The 16,337-nt window shown below is 39.8% G+C and overlaps 1 protein-coding gene across 1 annotated transcript in view; it reads left to right on the top strand.

The window, feature by feature from the left end:
• The window catches only part of RET (ret proto-oncogene), a 51,927-nt gene extending 44,991 nt beyond the window's left edge, over window positions 1–6,936 (top strand). The window contains exon 20 of the mRNA XM_058029353.1: window positions 1,787–6,936. Coding sequence (XP_057885336.1) covers window positions 1,787–1,944 — 158 coding nt within the window. The 3' untranslated portion in view covers window positions 1,945–6,936. The remainder of the gene's footprint in view (window positions 1–1,786) is intronic.
• The last annotated feature ends 9,401 nt before the right edge of the window (window positions 6,937–16,337 follow it).

Genomic DNA, 16,337 nt, shown 5'->3' with positions numbered 1-16,337 from the left:
AGTGTTTCTTGTCTGAATGAAGCCAATCAAAAATTGCTTGGAAGCTTTTTTTTGGGTTGTTTTTTTGTTTGTTTGTTTGTTTTTTCTTTTAGTAAATGTCAAAGTTTGCATCAAGATCATCCTTTAGTCATTTTGCAGCTGTGTCTAAAATAAACATTTTAAAAGGATGTGAAAATAAGTAAAATTACTAGATATCATACAGTAAAAGCAAAAAAAAAGATCAGGGAAGTATTCTCAGGGGAAATATAAAATGCTAATGAGTATCTAATTCAACTATCCTGTTGGGGGAGGCTACATTTAAAATATGTTAGATTCTGCACCTCTAATTTAAGCAATAGACTTTTTTTTAATACTGTTTTTTGCCATAACTCAGTGATAAGACTCATCTGCAACATTTTTCATTTATTCAGAAGGATGTCTAAATTTCAGCTGCTATTAGTGCATTTTGGATATATAAGCTGAAATATATGTAATGTATCATAGGATGAAAACAGATTATTATATACAGAAGGTAGAAATACTGTATATAAATATTATATACAGACTAAACTGATGTGTAAAATCCTTTGAAAACTTAATTAACAATGGGCATTTTGAAAATATCAGCTGTTTTCACGTCCTTTGATTTGTTACGAACATGTTAGTACTAAACCTCAACTCAATGATGTAGCAAGTGTTTTTAAAAAGAACATATGCTTTCATATTGTGATGGTGAGATGGACAGTAAAAATGGTTCTTGCCAAAACTCCTATATTTTGTCTTCTGATTAAATATTCTACATGGTTTTAGATACTTACTAACATCAGATAGTTTTTTCATTCTTCAAGCAGTATGACTTTTGATAAGTTGGATCTTTTAGTTTAAAAGTTGCCATTAATACGTGGCTTTGGGTCTATTTTTGATCTATACCTTAGCTATTATTTTCTTCATTAGGTTTTCTCAACTCATGTTGATTTTGGGGCACTTAGTGAAGCAGCAGAAAAAGTTGCCACAAGGTTGGTGGCAGATGCTGAATGCTTAATAAGCAACAGAATCAGATTTCTGTTTTTGAAAATCTCAACCCTGCTATGGTTCTGTGCTTGCACAGCTGAATCAACATGGTGCTAAGCACTCTGCATCCATTTTGGTTATCACTTGTGCCTGAACACAGAAACAGTTACTGCACTCAATGCAAATAATTACAGACCTGAAATACAACTTGAAATGCTGAATCAAGACAGGAGTGCTCAGCACTGTGTTGGACTTTACTCAGTTGCACTCCTGGGATTTCCTGAAATTAAGCAGAGTATCCCTGGTGGGGGTGTGAAAATGTCCCCAGAACCTTACTGAAGCCAAAGGAAAAGCACCCATTTAAGTAAATGGAAATATTCTATCATTGAAATGGACTTTGGATCCTGTCCCAAATAGGTTTATTAATTCTTGGAGCATTTCCTGTACAGCAAGAACTTTCTCTTGCAAAGCAATATAATGCTACATGATTGTTAAATTATAAAATTATGGAAAGTTGGAGGCTTATGAGAAGAACAATTCTTAACTTTTTATTATGCACATGTGCATGCATGCACACAATTTTTTATTGAGTAAGCACTTTAATTTATCCAGGTTTTTTGCCTGCATCTGAATTTCTGCTTCAGGGATTTCAAAACACCATTTATATGAATTGATTTGGGACAAAATCCAGTGGACTGGCTTAAAGTATTGAAGGGAGTTTTGCCAAGGGCCTTACTGTCTGCACATGAAGTTATGGTTCTTCAGTGCAGAAAAAATTATCTGTTTTCATTTTTAGGCATGTCATACCCGAACTGGCCTGAGGAGAGCCCCGTTCCACTCACAAGATTCGATGGCACTAACTCTGTGTTTTCAAGATATGCAAATGATAGTGTATATGCTAACTGGATGGTTTCACACTCAGCGGCAAAATTTATGGACAAGTTTGATAGCTAAAATTTTCTTTGTGAAAGGTAATGGACTCCTGAGGAAAGCAAGGAGGCAAAGAGTGGGAAGTCCATTGACTTGTTCTTTGTACAATCAACAACGAACTTTAAAATTGGCAAATCCCTTTACTGATAGTTTTTCAAGTGTGTTATTTATGCTGAAGACTATAATTGGCACTCTCCCCTTTCAGAAAACATATCAAGCTGGATAAGAGTTGTAGTTCTGGTACTTCTTTCTAAGTTGCCAGTTTGCATACGGTTCCATTTGGCAACTTCTTAGAGCAAATGGCCTTGCTTCATCCTCAGTGGTTTTTAGACTAACCATCCTGTGTTACAGCATTCTGGGATGGCAAATCGTACTTGAACTGCTACTTTTATAGTGGCTGTTAGCATACAACCACTTGATCTAAGCAGGAAGCACAAACAATATATAGAAGGGAGGAGGGAAAGAGGCTCCTAGATTACTGAACTTGCTATCAAATGTTAGAATGTTAGAATGATGTTGGCACTAACAAAGCCAATATCTTGGTTTGGAAGCAAACATTTAGTAACTCAATAGAGGACTTGAGATTCAACATTTGAAGTCTTGTAAAATGTATTGTCTTGTCTTAATGAGAAGAGAATTTGTTTTATTAGTCTTAACTTCTCTTACCTTTAGCACAATGGAGATAAATTTGATACAAGATAAGCTGTATAGACTGATGGCAATCAAGAATGTTCGTCTGACACATTTACTTTCCATCACTTTTCATATTAGTAATGTTAAAACATACAGTCTTGTACAATCATAGTTTCTTTATGAGTTATAAATAGGCTACACAGGATTTTTAGAGTGAATTAATAGAATAGAATAGTGACGTCATAGAATGGTTTGTGTTGGAAGGCAGCTTGGAGGTCATCTAGTTCCAACTCCCTGCCCTGCTGCCCGCTCCTGTGTTGTGGAGAGGGACACCTTCCACTCAGCTGGGTTGCTCAAATTCCCATCTAACCTGACTTGAACACTGCCAGGGATGTGGCATCCGCAACTTCTCTTCAACCTGTTCCAGTACCTCACCAGCTTCACAGTAAATAACTTCTTTTTAATATCTAACCTAAACCTGCCTTCTTTCAGTTTAAAGCCATTTCCCTATCCTAACATTACATGCCCCAATAAAAACTCCCAATCCAGCTTTCCTGTAGCTACTTTAGGTACTGAAAGGTGGCTCTAAGGTCTCCCCAGGGCCTTCTCTTCTCCAGGCTGAACAGCCCAAACTCTCTCAGCCTGTCTTCATGGGAGAGGTGCTCAGCCCTCTAGACAGTCTTTGTGACCCTTGTCTGGACCCATTCCAACAGGTCCATGAAGTCCTTATGCTGGGGGTGCCAGAGCTGATGCAGCACTCTGGGTTGGGTTTTACAAGAATAGAGTAGAGGGGGAGAAACCCCTCCTTGACCTGCTGCCCACACTGCTTTTGGTGTAGCCTGGGATACAGGGGGCTTCTTGGGTTGTAAAAATATATTCCCTGTTCATATTGAGCATCTCATCAATCAACACCCCCAAGTCCTTTTCCCCACAGGCTTCTCTCAGTCCATTCTCCAGCCATCCTGTCTTTGTGTTGGGATTCACCTGACCCAGGTGCAGGACCTTGTCTTGCTTGTTGAACTTGATGGGGTTTGTGTGGGCCCACCTCTCAAGCCTTTCAGGGTCCCTGTGGATGGCATCCCTTCTCTCCATGGTGTCAGCTGCACCACACAGCCTGGTGTCACTGAAAAACTTGCTGAGGGTGCCCTTGATCCTGCTGTGGATGTCGCCGACAAAGGTGTCAAACAGTGCCAGTCCCAGTACCAACCCTGAGGAACCCAGCACTGGTCTCCACTTGGACATTGAACTGTTGACAGCAGCTCTGAGTGTGACCATCCAGACAATTCCTTATCCACCACATGGTCCTTCCATCAAATCCATGCCTCTCCAGTTTCAAGACAAGGATGTAATGTAAGACAGTGTCGAATGCTCTGCAAAGTCCAGGTAGATGGCATCAACCCCTCTTCTCTTACTGACCAGCACTGTAATCCTGTCACAGAAGGATGTTTGTAGGGTTTGCCCTTAGTGATACCATGTCACCCTATTTTCCATGTTTTGTCATCAGGTTCTGTGGACTTGTGGACCCTCAGGTTCCTGAGCTGGTTCAGAACCTGATCTTCCCCTGTGGTGGGAGTTTCTTTATTCTCACAGTCCCTGCCTTTGCCACCTTGCAAAGGGGCTCATGCAGACTTGGGCCTCAGTGGCTGAAGAACTGGCTGGTGAAGATCAAGGCAAAAATGTATTCAATGATGTTGAGTACCTCAGCCTTCTCCATGTCCCAGGTAACCAAGTCTCATTTCTTTATGGAGAGGGCTCACATTTTCACCAATGTACCTGCAGAAGATTTTTTTTCTTGCCCTTGATGTCCTTGGCCAGATAGAATTCAGTCGGGGCTTTAGCTTCCTAACCTGATCCCTGGCTGCTTGGACAATTTCTTTGTATTCCTCTCAAGCTGCCTGTCCTTGCTTTCACCCTTTTTCTGTGGGGGAAGCATAGGCTTCCTTTCTGTGTTTATCTGGGAGCTCCTTGTTCATCCATGCAGGTCTCCTGACATTTCTGCCTGACTTCCTCTTTGTTGCATTGGTCCTGACCTTGCAAGAGGTGATCCTTGAACATTAACCACCTTTCTTGGGTCACTCTTCCTTTCAGGGCTTTATCCCATGGTACTCTACCCAGAAGATCCCTGAAGAGGCCAAGGTGTGCCTTCCTGATGTCCAGGTTAGTGAGCTTGCTGTGTGCCTCCTCGCTGGCCTCAGGATATTGAAGTCCACCATTTCATGGTCGCTGCAGCCAAAGCTGCCCTTGAGATTCACATTCCCCACCAGCCTCTCCTTGTTGGAAAGAACAAGGTCCAGCATAGTAACTCTCCTCGTTTACTCCTTAGTCACTTGGAGAAGTAACTTATCCATGAATCTCTTGGATTGCTCGTGCCCTGCTGTGTTGTCCCTCCAATGGATATTGGGGTGGGTGAAGTCCCCCATGAGGACCAGGGCCTGTGAATATGAGGCAGCACCTCTCTGTCTGTAGAGGGTCTCATCTGCTTGGATCTCATCTCCTGCTTGGCTGGCCTTAGACTCCCACTATAATGTCACTTGTCCTTGCCCTCCCTTTAATCCTCACCCATAAACTCCTCATCCAACCCCAGTATACCTCCAAACACTCCACGTGGTCATGGACATAGAGGGCAGCACTCCTTTCTCCTGTTTCCTGCCTGTCCTTCTAAAGGGCCTGTATCCTTCCACTCCAACACTCCAGTCACAGGAGCCATCCTACCACGTACCTGATGCCAGTAAGCTCACAGCCCTGCAGGTGTGCTCAGTCTCCTGCTGCTCTTGTTTATCCCCCCATGCTATGTGCATTTGCAAAAAGGTGTTTAAGTTGGGCCTCAGATGGAGCAGATTTACTGGCAGGAATGGCTGGAATTCTCTTGCACAGCACTTCAGGTTCTCTCTTGCTGATTTGCAATCCCTCTCCAAGCTCTGGGTGTCCCTTGCTGGTGCTGGCATCGAATGAGTGGGAGTGGAATGGATTGAGGATTTCCTCTCTCAGCCACTTCAGTGTAAGCCTTCTTCACCAGCTTGGCAAGCCTGTGACCAGACATGTTCCTGCCAGGTGGGCCCCCATCAGACCCCACCAGTCCAGGCTTTCAGCATGAGTCCCCAGGAGCAGCCAGACCCCTGGCTATGGCACCTAGACCCCTCACCATTTGCTGATTTGCCAGATTCACCTGGCCCTTTCAAAGCCCTTCCCTTTGACAGGGAGGAGTGATGAAAAAGCTGCCAGCACTTGAGTCCCTCAGTGCCACTCCCAGGGATCTGTCATGTCCTTGGATCCTCCTCAGAGCACTCCTGGCTGTATCCCTGGTGCACACAGGGAACAGCAGCAGTAGATAATGGTCAGGAGACTGTATGGGGCTTAGGTGACATCCCTGCTGCAGCTCTCTGGTAATCTGTCAGGTTGATGAGTGGCTCCCTCCGTGCCTCTCAGAGAGTCCCCTGCTACTGTCACCTGTCACCTTTGCTGGTTGTTGCACAGGGACAGATGGGGCAGGCTGGCTGAGCTCCAGCCTCACCCCTGATGTGATGGGTCCTCCCTCTCCAGCCTGCCGAGTGCTGAAGTGGTTCTGCGGGGTCACCTCGGGCTTCAGGGAGGTCTCTTCCTCCAGCAGGTCCTTGTCATTTCAAGTTTCCATTCTTTTGCCTTACTGACACCCCTCCTCCCTTCTGTGTGTGCATGGTGGGGAGTTTTTGCCTCTGGCTGTGGATTTACTGCAGGCTGCCCTTGGAACCAGCCATCCCGCTCCTTCACAGCCTGAAGTTATGTAGCCTTCTCAACCCCTCCTGCAGCTCTGCCACAGGACGTCCTCTGCCTCAGCACACCTTTTGCAGATACTCAAGTACAGAGATTTTCTTTGCAGTCTTGTTAAGTGGGTTGGAGACCTCCTCTCAGCTCCAAATTGCATATGCTGCCATGCACAGGACGCTGCCGTAACATAATTCCAAATAAACCTGTTACATTGAAAGTAACAAATAAAAAACAGTTGCACAGAAAACATTGGTCTAAAACTCTGTGGTTGAAACTACTCAAGGCAAATGTCACTGGAATTTGTTAAGGTGGAATATAAAAATGTTATCCTTACAAAAGTGACTTGATATTTGGGAGAACAATCAGACTGTGAGTCATGTTCTATGTGGAAGAGTAAATGATCAGCACTACTTTTGTCTTTATTTGTAATCTACCATGGTTAAGGGTAACCTTTTGTTTGCTACAAATGTTGGGATGTAAATCCTGAGTGACTCGTTGTTAGCGTTGTGATGGTTATTCTAAATAATCCAATTCTACCAAAGCTTGCTCCTGTCACAGTCCAATTTAGATGTTTCAGATCTGTTTCCAGATGTTGTTTTGTGTATCAACTTTATGTTTCCATTAAAGTCTGTGATTTCAGAAACATGGTCTTGAGTCAGACTGCCAAAACCTGAACACAGATTTTCATTTTGCAAAAAGCGGGATATGAGGTTGTGTGTTGGAATTGAAAGAGCTTCCCTGTTGGCCTGCATTCTTGATCCTGTCCTGGTTTCAGACAAGCAGTAGGCACAGCAGCTTTTCCTTGCACAGACATTTGCCATGTTGAGTAATCTCATGCCCAGCAAAAACCCAGCTCTGAATGCAGGAGGGGCTGTGCTGTGACACCACGGTGATCCTCATTGGCATGACACGACTGTCAGAGTGCACACTTGGAAAACAAAGGGCACTGAAAATTCATCTCTTTGTATGGGCTGTTTTTTCTACTGAGAGATCTACAAAAAAGGAGACAAAAATTACACTTGTGGTAACTTCATGGTTTGTCCAGTTGTTTTCCTCTATCTTATGTCTGTAAATGGGAATTCCTCACTTGCCATGAGCAACCAAGGCATCAAGATTTTTGGTTTTGTTTGGGTTTTTTTCTTCCTTAAATGAAGAATGTAACTTTATCCAGTATCTTCAGCAACAGTATGGAACTGAGAGATGTGAAACACCCAGTTTCTAATCCAACAGTCGTGTGACAGCACTGTCGTACAGTAGGTGAGTGGGACAGTAAGTGATGCTGAAATAACCAGTGGATGCAGGGAGTAGTGTGTACTTTAGACTTTCAGCATAAGTCAGTGTTGTTCCAACCATCAATTTGTGTGAAAATTTTACCAATAGTTATTGCTACCTATCCTACTGGACGTAGGTCCTGCATATAAAATACACAAAGGGTCCATAATTACAGTTTCCATGCACAATTACCTGCATTAAGTGCAGTTTAATGAAAAATTACCCATTTCCTAATCCAATTAATTTTGACTCCTTTCCTGTTCATGAAATTGGCAAGAAATAGATTATTGCTTTTAAGTACTTATTCATAGTATAAAAGCTTCTTATGTCTTCTGTGTATGCTATTTTTGTAAATATTTCCCTTGAAGTGTTTCCTGTTTATTCTGTGTTGCTACTAGTCAAAATGGTGACAATTTTGTTTCAGTTCCTCTTTGGAGAGTAAATGTACTTCCCACATGGGAAAAAAGTGATAGAGCAGATGATTATTTCCATTGGTGCCAGAAATACTTATGCACTTGGCTGCCCTGAGGAAAGTGAATTCAGAGGGAACAAATGACTCACCTAAATACACAGGTTGGAGGCAATAACTTTCTAAAAATTTCTGCCAACCTTTTCTAAATATCTGCAGAAATGACATGGTTTACCTGATCTGTGCTTTGAGTTGTGACAGATGGGGGAGAGCATGAATCTTGCATGTCAGTACAGACCTTAGAGCAGCACAAGGAAATCATTGCAATATTGGTTTCCACAAACTTCCAGAGGAAGGATACTCAGAAAATGTATGTGAGGTTGCAAATTTTAATTTTTCAGAAATTAGCCTGTTTCATATAGTAGAAGTTCTCAAAAATACTGTCCCATGGATATGAGGTACATAATATTTAATTAATTGGGATTTTGTCTGCAACTTGTCATACAAAATATGCCTGAATCTCTATGATACCCTCAACTGGACCTTAGCAATTCTCAAAAACAGTAAAAGCAAGCTTATATTCCTTATTGATTTAGTATCAGTCTTATATTAACAATACAAGCTTCAAAATACATACCAAAAGAATACATCTACTCTGTAACTTTTGAAAGTCAAAAAACATTGTTTATAATTTTAAACTACTTTGTTTCAAAACTCAGCTTACCTGAAAGCGTTGTTTCTCACTGTAGCTACAGTGGTAAATGTATAACAAAATACTGGAGATAATATTCAAAAGCACCAGGCAATAGTCCCCATGCACAGAGTGCAGATGGGCCATAATGTGATGAATGATTTGATCTTTTCAGCCCAAGCAAACTTCCTGAAAAGAACCAAATCATTCCATAAAAATTTATGCAAGCACTTAAAATGTTAATAAGAAAACCTAAGTTCACATCCTCTCTATCTAGCTTCATAAAATTTAAGTAGTCCCTCTGAAGTTAGGGGGATCATTCATAAATACATTATTAATATACATTTGCTGGTCTAAAATCCAATATCCCAAGATTCAACTAGCAAAAGTACAAAGGGTATTATCAAAACGTGGACAAAGTAGCAATAGCCTTGGTGTACCCATCCCTGGTACAATATTTTAACTTGCCTGTTGGGAAGCAGTCTGTAGAATGAAATATTAAACACTAGAGAACAGGTAAGCACAAATAAAATTTTCATTTATACCTAGAAAAGACAATGAATGAAATATTTTCTGGTATTTATCAAGTTCTCCAGTAAAGCTGAGTCATTAGTTTAAGCTCTGGTTTGTATTTTCTCATTTCTAAACTTCCAGTTCTAAACGTTGGGACAGCAGCCTGTGTCTTCCAGTTACAAAAATTAAGTACTTCTAATGCATTCTGAGAAAATCAAAATTTCCTCTCTTTTTATGGTTATTTTTAGCTTTACCTGGTCTTTTAAAGGGTTATATGTATCATAAACCAACAAATTTCTTGCTGAAACCTTTTTCTTTGAGCCATTATCAAAGATAATGTTCTGAAGCTAAGTAAAAGCATTTTGCCTGCCTGAGGATAGATGAGTACACCTTCCCTTAAGCTCATCAGAAATAATTAACTCCTTGTTTGGGTTAAAAAGGTACAACTCATAAAAATGCAACTTTATCTCACCTGAAAGCACTTTCATATGGATTACAGAGTAATCTAAATAGTGAGAATAGTTTAAGAGCACTGCAGATTTGAAATCCTGAACAATTTCTGATGAACAGCCTCAATCTGGATATCAATCAATCACTGCAGTTCCTAGTCTGATTTTTCTTCTCTCAGCAGGTCACATAAATTATTGTTTAAGTCCGTATATAATTTTTCAGCTGTTCAGGGCATTCCTTCCTGACATGATCACGATTGAAAGAGTTTGATTGTGAACATTGATTTTTGTTTGGAACATGTGCCATTTTCATAGCTTCCTGCCAATGCAATTTCCTTTCTGAATTTACTGTGCTTAAGGATGGAAGTATTTTAAAATTTTTAATAAAACTAAATCAAATGAGTATGTATTTTAAGCATTTGGTTTGCAAAGAATCTTGCTTGTCTGTATTTAGGTGTATTTGAAAGTTATTTTGGGGGAAAAAAACCCCAAAAACTCCACTTAGTTTTTCAGAGAATGTAATGTGGTGTAAGCTATAGCCCAGTGCAAATCAATAAGCCAATAGGATACACTCATCCTACTTCTTTTTGCCAAACTGCTGCCAATAACAAGAATAGTATCCCTTTATTGAAAAGTATTTCACAAAAAAGGAAGAGTCAGAATAAATTCTTGCCTGTTGGAAAAGCACATGTCAAAAGGGTGGAATCCCAAGTAAGGGGTGACGGATGGGACAGATGAGGGGGCTGATCTCATTCCTTGAGAAAGCTAGTAAGGATTCATCTTCAGATGATCAAAAGGCATGGAAGAGCATTGTAAAGTGTAAAGCATGGGAAAAGTGTATGAAAAGATCCAGGAGATCAATACCAGAGCTGGAGTATTTTTTTAAAATGTGTACAGAGCTTTGAGAACCAGCCAGCAAGAAACAAACAGGGTTAACTGTTCTCCAAGATCGTTTTTGTGTGGTTAAGAGTGTCAGCAGAAGAGAAGAATTATTCTTTCTGGTACAGGGTATAAATAATTGAGGGAGATTTTAGCATCAAGTCAGGAAATCATTTCAATGCATACTTCACTGTTTTTCCTGTGCAGAGCCTTTCTGAACAGTGCCTGGTCCAGCCAGCAAACTGAAAGGCATAAAGTTTATGCAGCCTGTCAGGATTTTTATTTTAAAACGTTGCAATTGGAGGTGTAAACCAGTGTTGTTCTTCCAGGATCATTTGTTAAAATGAACTGTGACAGTTTGTTAAATACCAAGGAAAAACAGATTATGTGAGTTTTTGTATAAATACTACAAAGAATACTTTAATTTATACTGCAGAATATTGATCCCCATTTTTACATGCACAAAGATAAAACAAGCAATCAAGTTAGGTTACAAGTTACCATCAGAGGCAACTCTGCAACTGACAGAAATAATGTTTATGCAATCAATTCTGTTTGCTTTCTGAGTCTCCTTTATGGTTTCCTCATGTTAGAAAATGTGAAATACATGCTGTGAAATGCTAGACCTTAAACTGGAGATTGCTTCTAATTGTTAGATTCAAATGAGAATTATGTTTCCTAGGCAATACATAGCAGAACACTATTCAAGGGTATTAAACCTTGAAACCCAGTGATATGAGTAGCCCATATTCCTTTATTGCTATGAAAGGCATCAAGTCTACACTGAAGACCTTGTCATACAAGATTTAAGCATAGCTCAGGGGGAGCAGAAAACATACATAAAATTATCAGCAGCATTTTAGCATTTACAAGTTAAGCTGTTTTTTCACCTCCTACATGTGGCCAGATTTTACTATTTGCATTTGTCTGCACTCATAATGAACATCTTCATGTTGTGAGTGTACATCAGTAATTTAAACACAACTTGCAAACAGCTTCTAAGATGCTTGAGTTGCAGAAAAAGTCAGTTTGAGAAAACATTTTATCTCTCTGCTTATCCTGTCATAAATATGATTTGTTTTTTAAAATAGTGCAAATCCTTGCTTGTCTAGCATAGTGCCAGAACTGGTAACTGACATTCTTTACACTTAAATTAAAAAGAGAATGAAGCTGAAATGGAAATGTCATTTATAACGATTTGATTCCATCTAATAAATACTTCTGAACTTGATATTCCATAATTTAAATGGGGTGCAGGCTGCCAGATTAGGTCTTTCTCATTCCAGTTCTAAAAATAGGGACAGGAAAGGAGAAGCAAGAACACATTTTCCTTGCTCTTGAGAAGGAGTGGGAACAAATTCAAGTGATTTTCAAAATGTTCAGCTCTCCTGTAATTGCATTTCTAATGTAAAATCTTGCTTTGAATTAATTTGATTTGGAATTTCATTTTACCAACAGATGTGAGTCATTGTAAGATGCTCATTAGCAAAACTTTTTCCTAACAAAGATAAAACAATCATTACAAGTCAGCAATTAAAGAGAAGCTTGTGAGACTGCTAGGAATGCAGTGACATTTGATCCTGACTTTGCAAATCAGTTCATCCTCACCCATTGGTTTTATAATGATAGCAGTGAAGTCTCTACAGCATACTTTAACACTTTTCCAAAATCAGCCACTGCTTTTATGCACCATAGGAACAGATGCCAATTTCCATGAAAATCTAAACAAAGTATTTCCAACTGCTCAAGTGAGGTATGGGATTTTTTTCTGGTTGTCTGTTGATATTCTGTGGTACCCAGGAGGGTTCTCTCTTGACAAGGGAACCTTCCTTTTGCCCTTTGTTAACACTGTTACAGCCCTGTGAGAGTTTTCAGTCATTGGAAAAGTACTGCTAATAAAATCAAAGTAGTTAGGTGATTTATTATTACTTCCATGCCATTTTATGGGAGGAGTTTAAAAATATGAAAAATGCTGCACTTAAAAACATTTTACTGATGTATATGCAACAATGAATGGTTAGAGAAACAAATGATTTGTTTTATGAACTGGCTGGAGTTCTTACTCAAATGGAGGGAGATCTTTTTTGGGCAGGCTTAACAGAAGCAAAAAGACCCAAACCCTAAACTGGAGTAGATAAATATTGCAAACAATGGAGCAGCACAGTACAGACAATGAACAATAGAAGTTTCTTAGTCTCTGGTCCTCTCTAGTGAATGAAGAATTGAACACTGACTTTGTACTAACTGTTTACTAAACTATCAGCATGGATGATCATCTGTGTCCTGTGCCTTTCTACAGTTTTGCTTTTATTTTGTGTGGAAGTGGTGGTGGTTTTATTGACTGTTGGGTAGGCTCAGTGGGTGCACCTGACCATGCAGTAGCACATATTAAATACTGATAGACTGAGTATTTTGTGTAAAACATGAACGCCAGATTAAGAAAGCCCAAATATTTCTCTCTAGAGAGATTGCACTTACTGTAAATGTTTAGCTGAATAACTTGAGCTTTGGTGCATGTGGCCTTCAGGCACTGAAAAATCCCCCAACCAGATAACCAGCCAAAGACCTTGATAATTTATATTGTTATCTCATCAGACAAAGAGTGTTCATGAAAGATTTTCTGGCCTAAATCTCATATATAGAATGTTCTAACTTCTTTTGCTGCATCCTAGGTAGTCAAGTCTACAATTTAAAAAGTAATTTAATAGAATTGATTTTAAATATGTTACTTTATGGTATTTATAGGTTCGTGTTCTGCAGTACTGAAGGACAAAAAAAAAGGAATGTGTAATTTTTTAGTATGGTTTGCATAACACCAAATCTTCCACTCAAAACCCTCCTATTTGTTTTCCATTCTAAGCACAGAATATGGTTGCTTGGACTTTGTTTCAGAACTGCTTTGCAGTCAATGTATTCGTGACAAAATTTTCTTTTCTTTTAAGAAAAATGCCTACAGCATTAGACAGAAGCTATATAGTAAAGGTGTTTTGGAATGGTCAGAAATAAACCGGTATAGAATTCCAGCAGTACCTAATGGATCACTTTCCATATTTGTTGTTACTGCTGACTCTGGTGCGAGACCCTGGTGCAGCTGTGAGCGAGCAGTGGAACCGTGGGCACACAACCCATTGTTCCTGCCAGGAAAAACACGGCCATGGGGCCAGCAAAGTGCTCAGCCACCACTGCAGAACGTGGCCTGCTGCTCTCAGCTGGAGCAGCAGCAGAGCCCAGGCATTTCATGCAGCTCCCTGCTTGTCCCTTCTGTATTCCTTTTCCCCATGGCACCAGCCAGAGCAACACTGTACTGGTGGTACAGGAATGTTTCCACAACCCATTTGCTGCTGTCACAGAGCCTGGCAAACATTTGTTGCTAACAGCAACTATATGTTGGTTTCAAAGAGAAAAAGTTATTTGAAGAGATTGTATCCAAAAAATTCCGATTTATCCTTCCATACACTTTTCCAGATGCTAAACAATCACTATTCAAAGAAAAAAGCAAGTGGACTACAGTGAGCACTTCTGTTATCAGAAGAAAGCTTTTCTAGATAGCAGATAAAACTAAATCTTATTTACATTCACTTACAGCTGTGATTGTATTGATTATGTTTTTATGATAAGGAACATCTTCTATTTTCATGAAGTAGTACCATAATTATTGGGTCTGCTTTAATGTATGAAAGGACTCTATATAAATTTTAAGTCAGTTGATACTGTTTTCTAATGAGAATTTTTGAAAGGAAGTAATTTAGCAACTGTGATCCCAAAACAACAGGAAATGAACAATCCATAGCAGTTCATTTACCAAACATTATATAAATTATATGCTTCTGAGTCCAAAATTCAGTACATTATAATACCAAAGAATTACTATTTATTTGATCCCAAAACACTACATGAAAAAATGCGGTCCTTCAGCACTCAGAGATGTAGAGGCCAGAAGCCTAGGCACTGACAAAAAGGAAATGTTGCTCAATGCAAAATAAAGGGCACAGTAACAATAAATAGAGGAAGATTTTTGCATGGTATGTTGGTACAAACTAATTTCACAGGTGAGCTGTCTCTCCTAAAGCTCAGGTAAGTCAAGGGATTATTCCAGTCTCTGAAAGCAGCAAGGTAAAACATCCTGGCATTCCAAGTGCCTGTACACGTGTCCTTGATGCCCCACGATGACAACAGGACCGTGTCCTTCCAGAGGTGCAGAGCAGGCCCTGGGCTGGTGCTGACACTGCAGCAGAGCCAGCAGAGCCTGAGCTGGAGCCTGGCACGGCCCCAGGCAGGCGTGAGTTAAAGCTGCTCAGAGCACGGCCCCGTTTCACTGCCCAGAGCAACAGGAGAAGTGACAAAGGGTTACCCAGGGGAACTTGGTGGGAAGCTCAGATTGAGGATCTTGAGGGATGTAAATCACAATGATTAAAATAGTGTAGGAGGGTTGATTTTGGGCTATTAAAATTTCTTCATGATTCTGCTTGCATTGTTCAGTATGTGTCATAAATAATTTGCAACACTTCAGGAAAAAGCAAGCGGTTTCACATGGGATCATGTTGGAATTGTGCCATCAGTAAAGCTGAGCTGTGCTATTTGACAAAAAGCCTTGTGTCAAGGCAAACTAATGGCTATTGTTTGACAATTAAAGCTCAGAATTTTCAGGCAAAATAATGGGCCATTTTTCTTATTCTACATGCATGTTTCATTTTGGCTCAAGAGGTTAATAGAACAAAACTATCCTTTGTTGAAGGATTGCTTTTTTTCTTTTCTCCTTTGGCCTCATTTACATTACTCCTTCACTTTGGTATCATGTTCTCAGATCAGCTCTTCTCTCCCTTTTTCTTTTGTTTCTTCCCCTCAAGCCCACACATATTCTTGAAAAAAAAAAAAAAAAGAACGAAAAAGAAAACCAAAACCACTAGAGGCTGGAGCTAATGCTGTTCTGGAAAATGCTTCTTTTTTGAATAAGCTATTGCTAGCCAGCCACTTCCTTTCCCCCAACTGTACCAATTTAAAAACAGTGTTTAGCAAAGTTTAGGGTAACGTTTTTAAAGTCTGTCTCCTAAATAACTATCCTATCATAATATTTTAGGAATATTAAAAGTTGAGTCACATAAATATATAAATATAAATATATATATATATAAAAATTAATATATAAATATATAAATATATACACTATTGCACTCAGATGCTAGGAAATCTGCAACTGCCTAAGAAAAATCCTGAGGCAGAAATTAATTGTATCTTAAAACACAGACATTTCCTAAATGTTTTATTCTCTGCTTTACTCACAAACAACGTGGGAATTCCTCTGTACACCTGTAAGATTAACATCAAATAGGAACTATAACATCTGTCCGCATAAATATAAGTCTGAGTTATGAAGGAATATCTAATCTTAGAAGAGCTTGTTCTGATAGAATAATCAGAAAACTATACATAACTGCAAACCCATCATTTTTCCTGACATGGCAGACCTTTCACACAGAGATCACTATGAATACCCATGTTGTTCCTATGAGAGGTTAAGAAATCTATTTTTTCCTTCTCTCAGTTGGGGAAAAAAACAATCTTTCTGGTAGAGAAGAAATTCTGGTAAGCAGAGGAAACTGGCACTGAGAGAAAAAGTATTCTGTGTATAACCCCATGGAAGGCCCTCTGTAGCTCTGCCCACACAGCAGCAGCAAGCTCCTGTGGAGCAAGGTGGTACCTGGGAAACATGAAGGACAATATTCAATCTGGTTGCTCTCTGCAGGCCAACCAGTGGGTGCTGCAGCATTGTCAGAGTTTCTTTCAGATCTACAATGTAGGGTTAGTTAACAAAATCAGTAATTTCAGT

This window comes from Melospiza georgiana, chromosome 8 (assembly GCF_028018845.1).
Source record: "Melospiza georgiana isolate bMelGeo1 chromosome 8, bMelGeo1.pri, whole genome shotgun sequence".
Classification (NCBI taxonomy): Eukaryota; Metazoa; Chordata; class Aves; order Passeriformes; family Passerellidae; genus Melospiza; species Melospiza georgiana.
The sequence above is the reverse complement of the archived record's forward strand: the minus strand, read 5'-3'. Positions and strand labels throughout refer to the sequence as shown.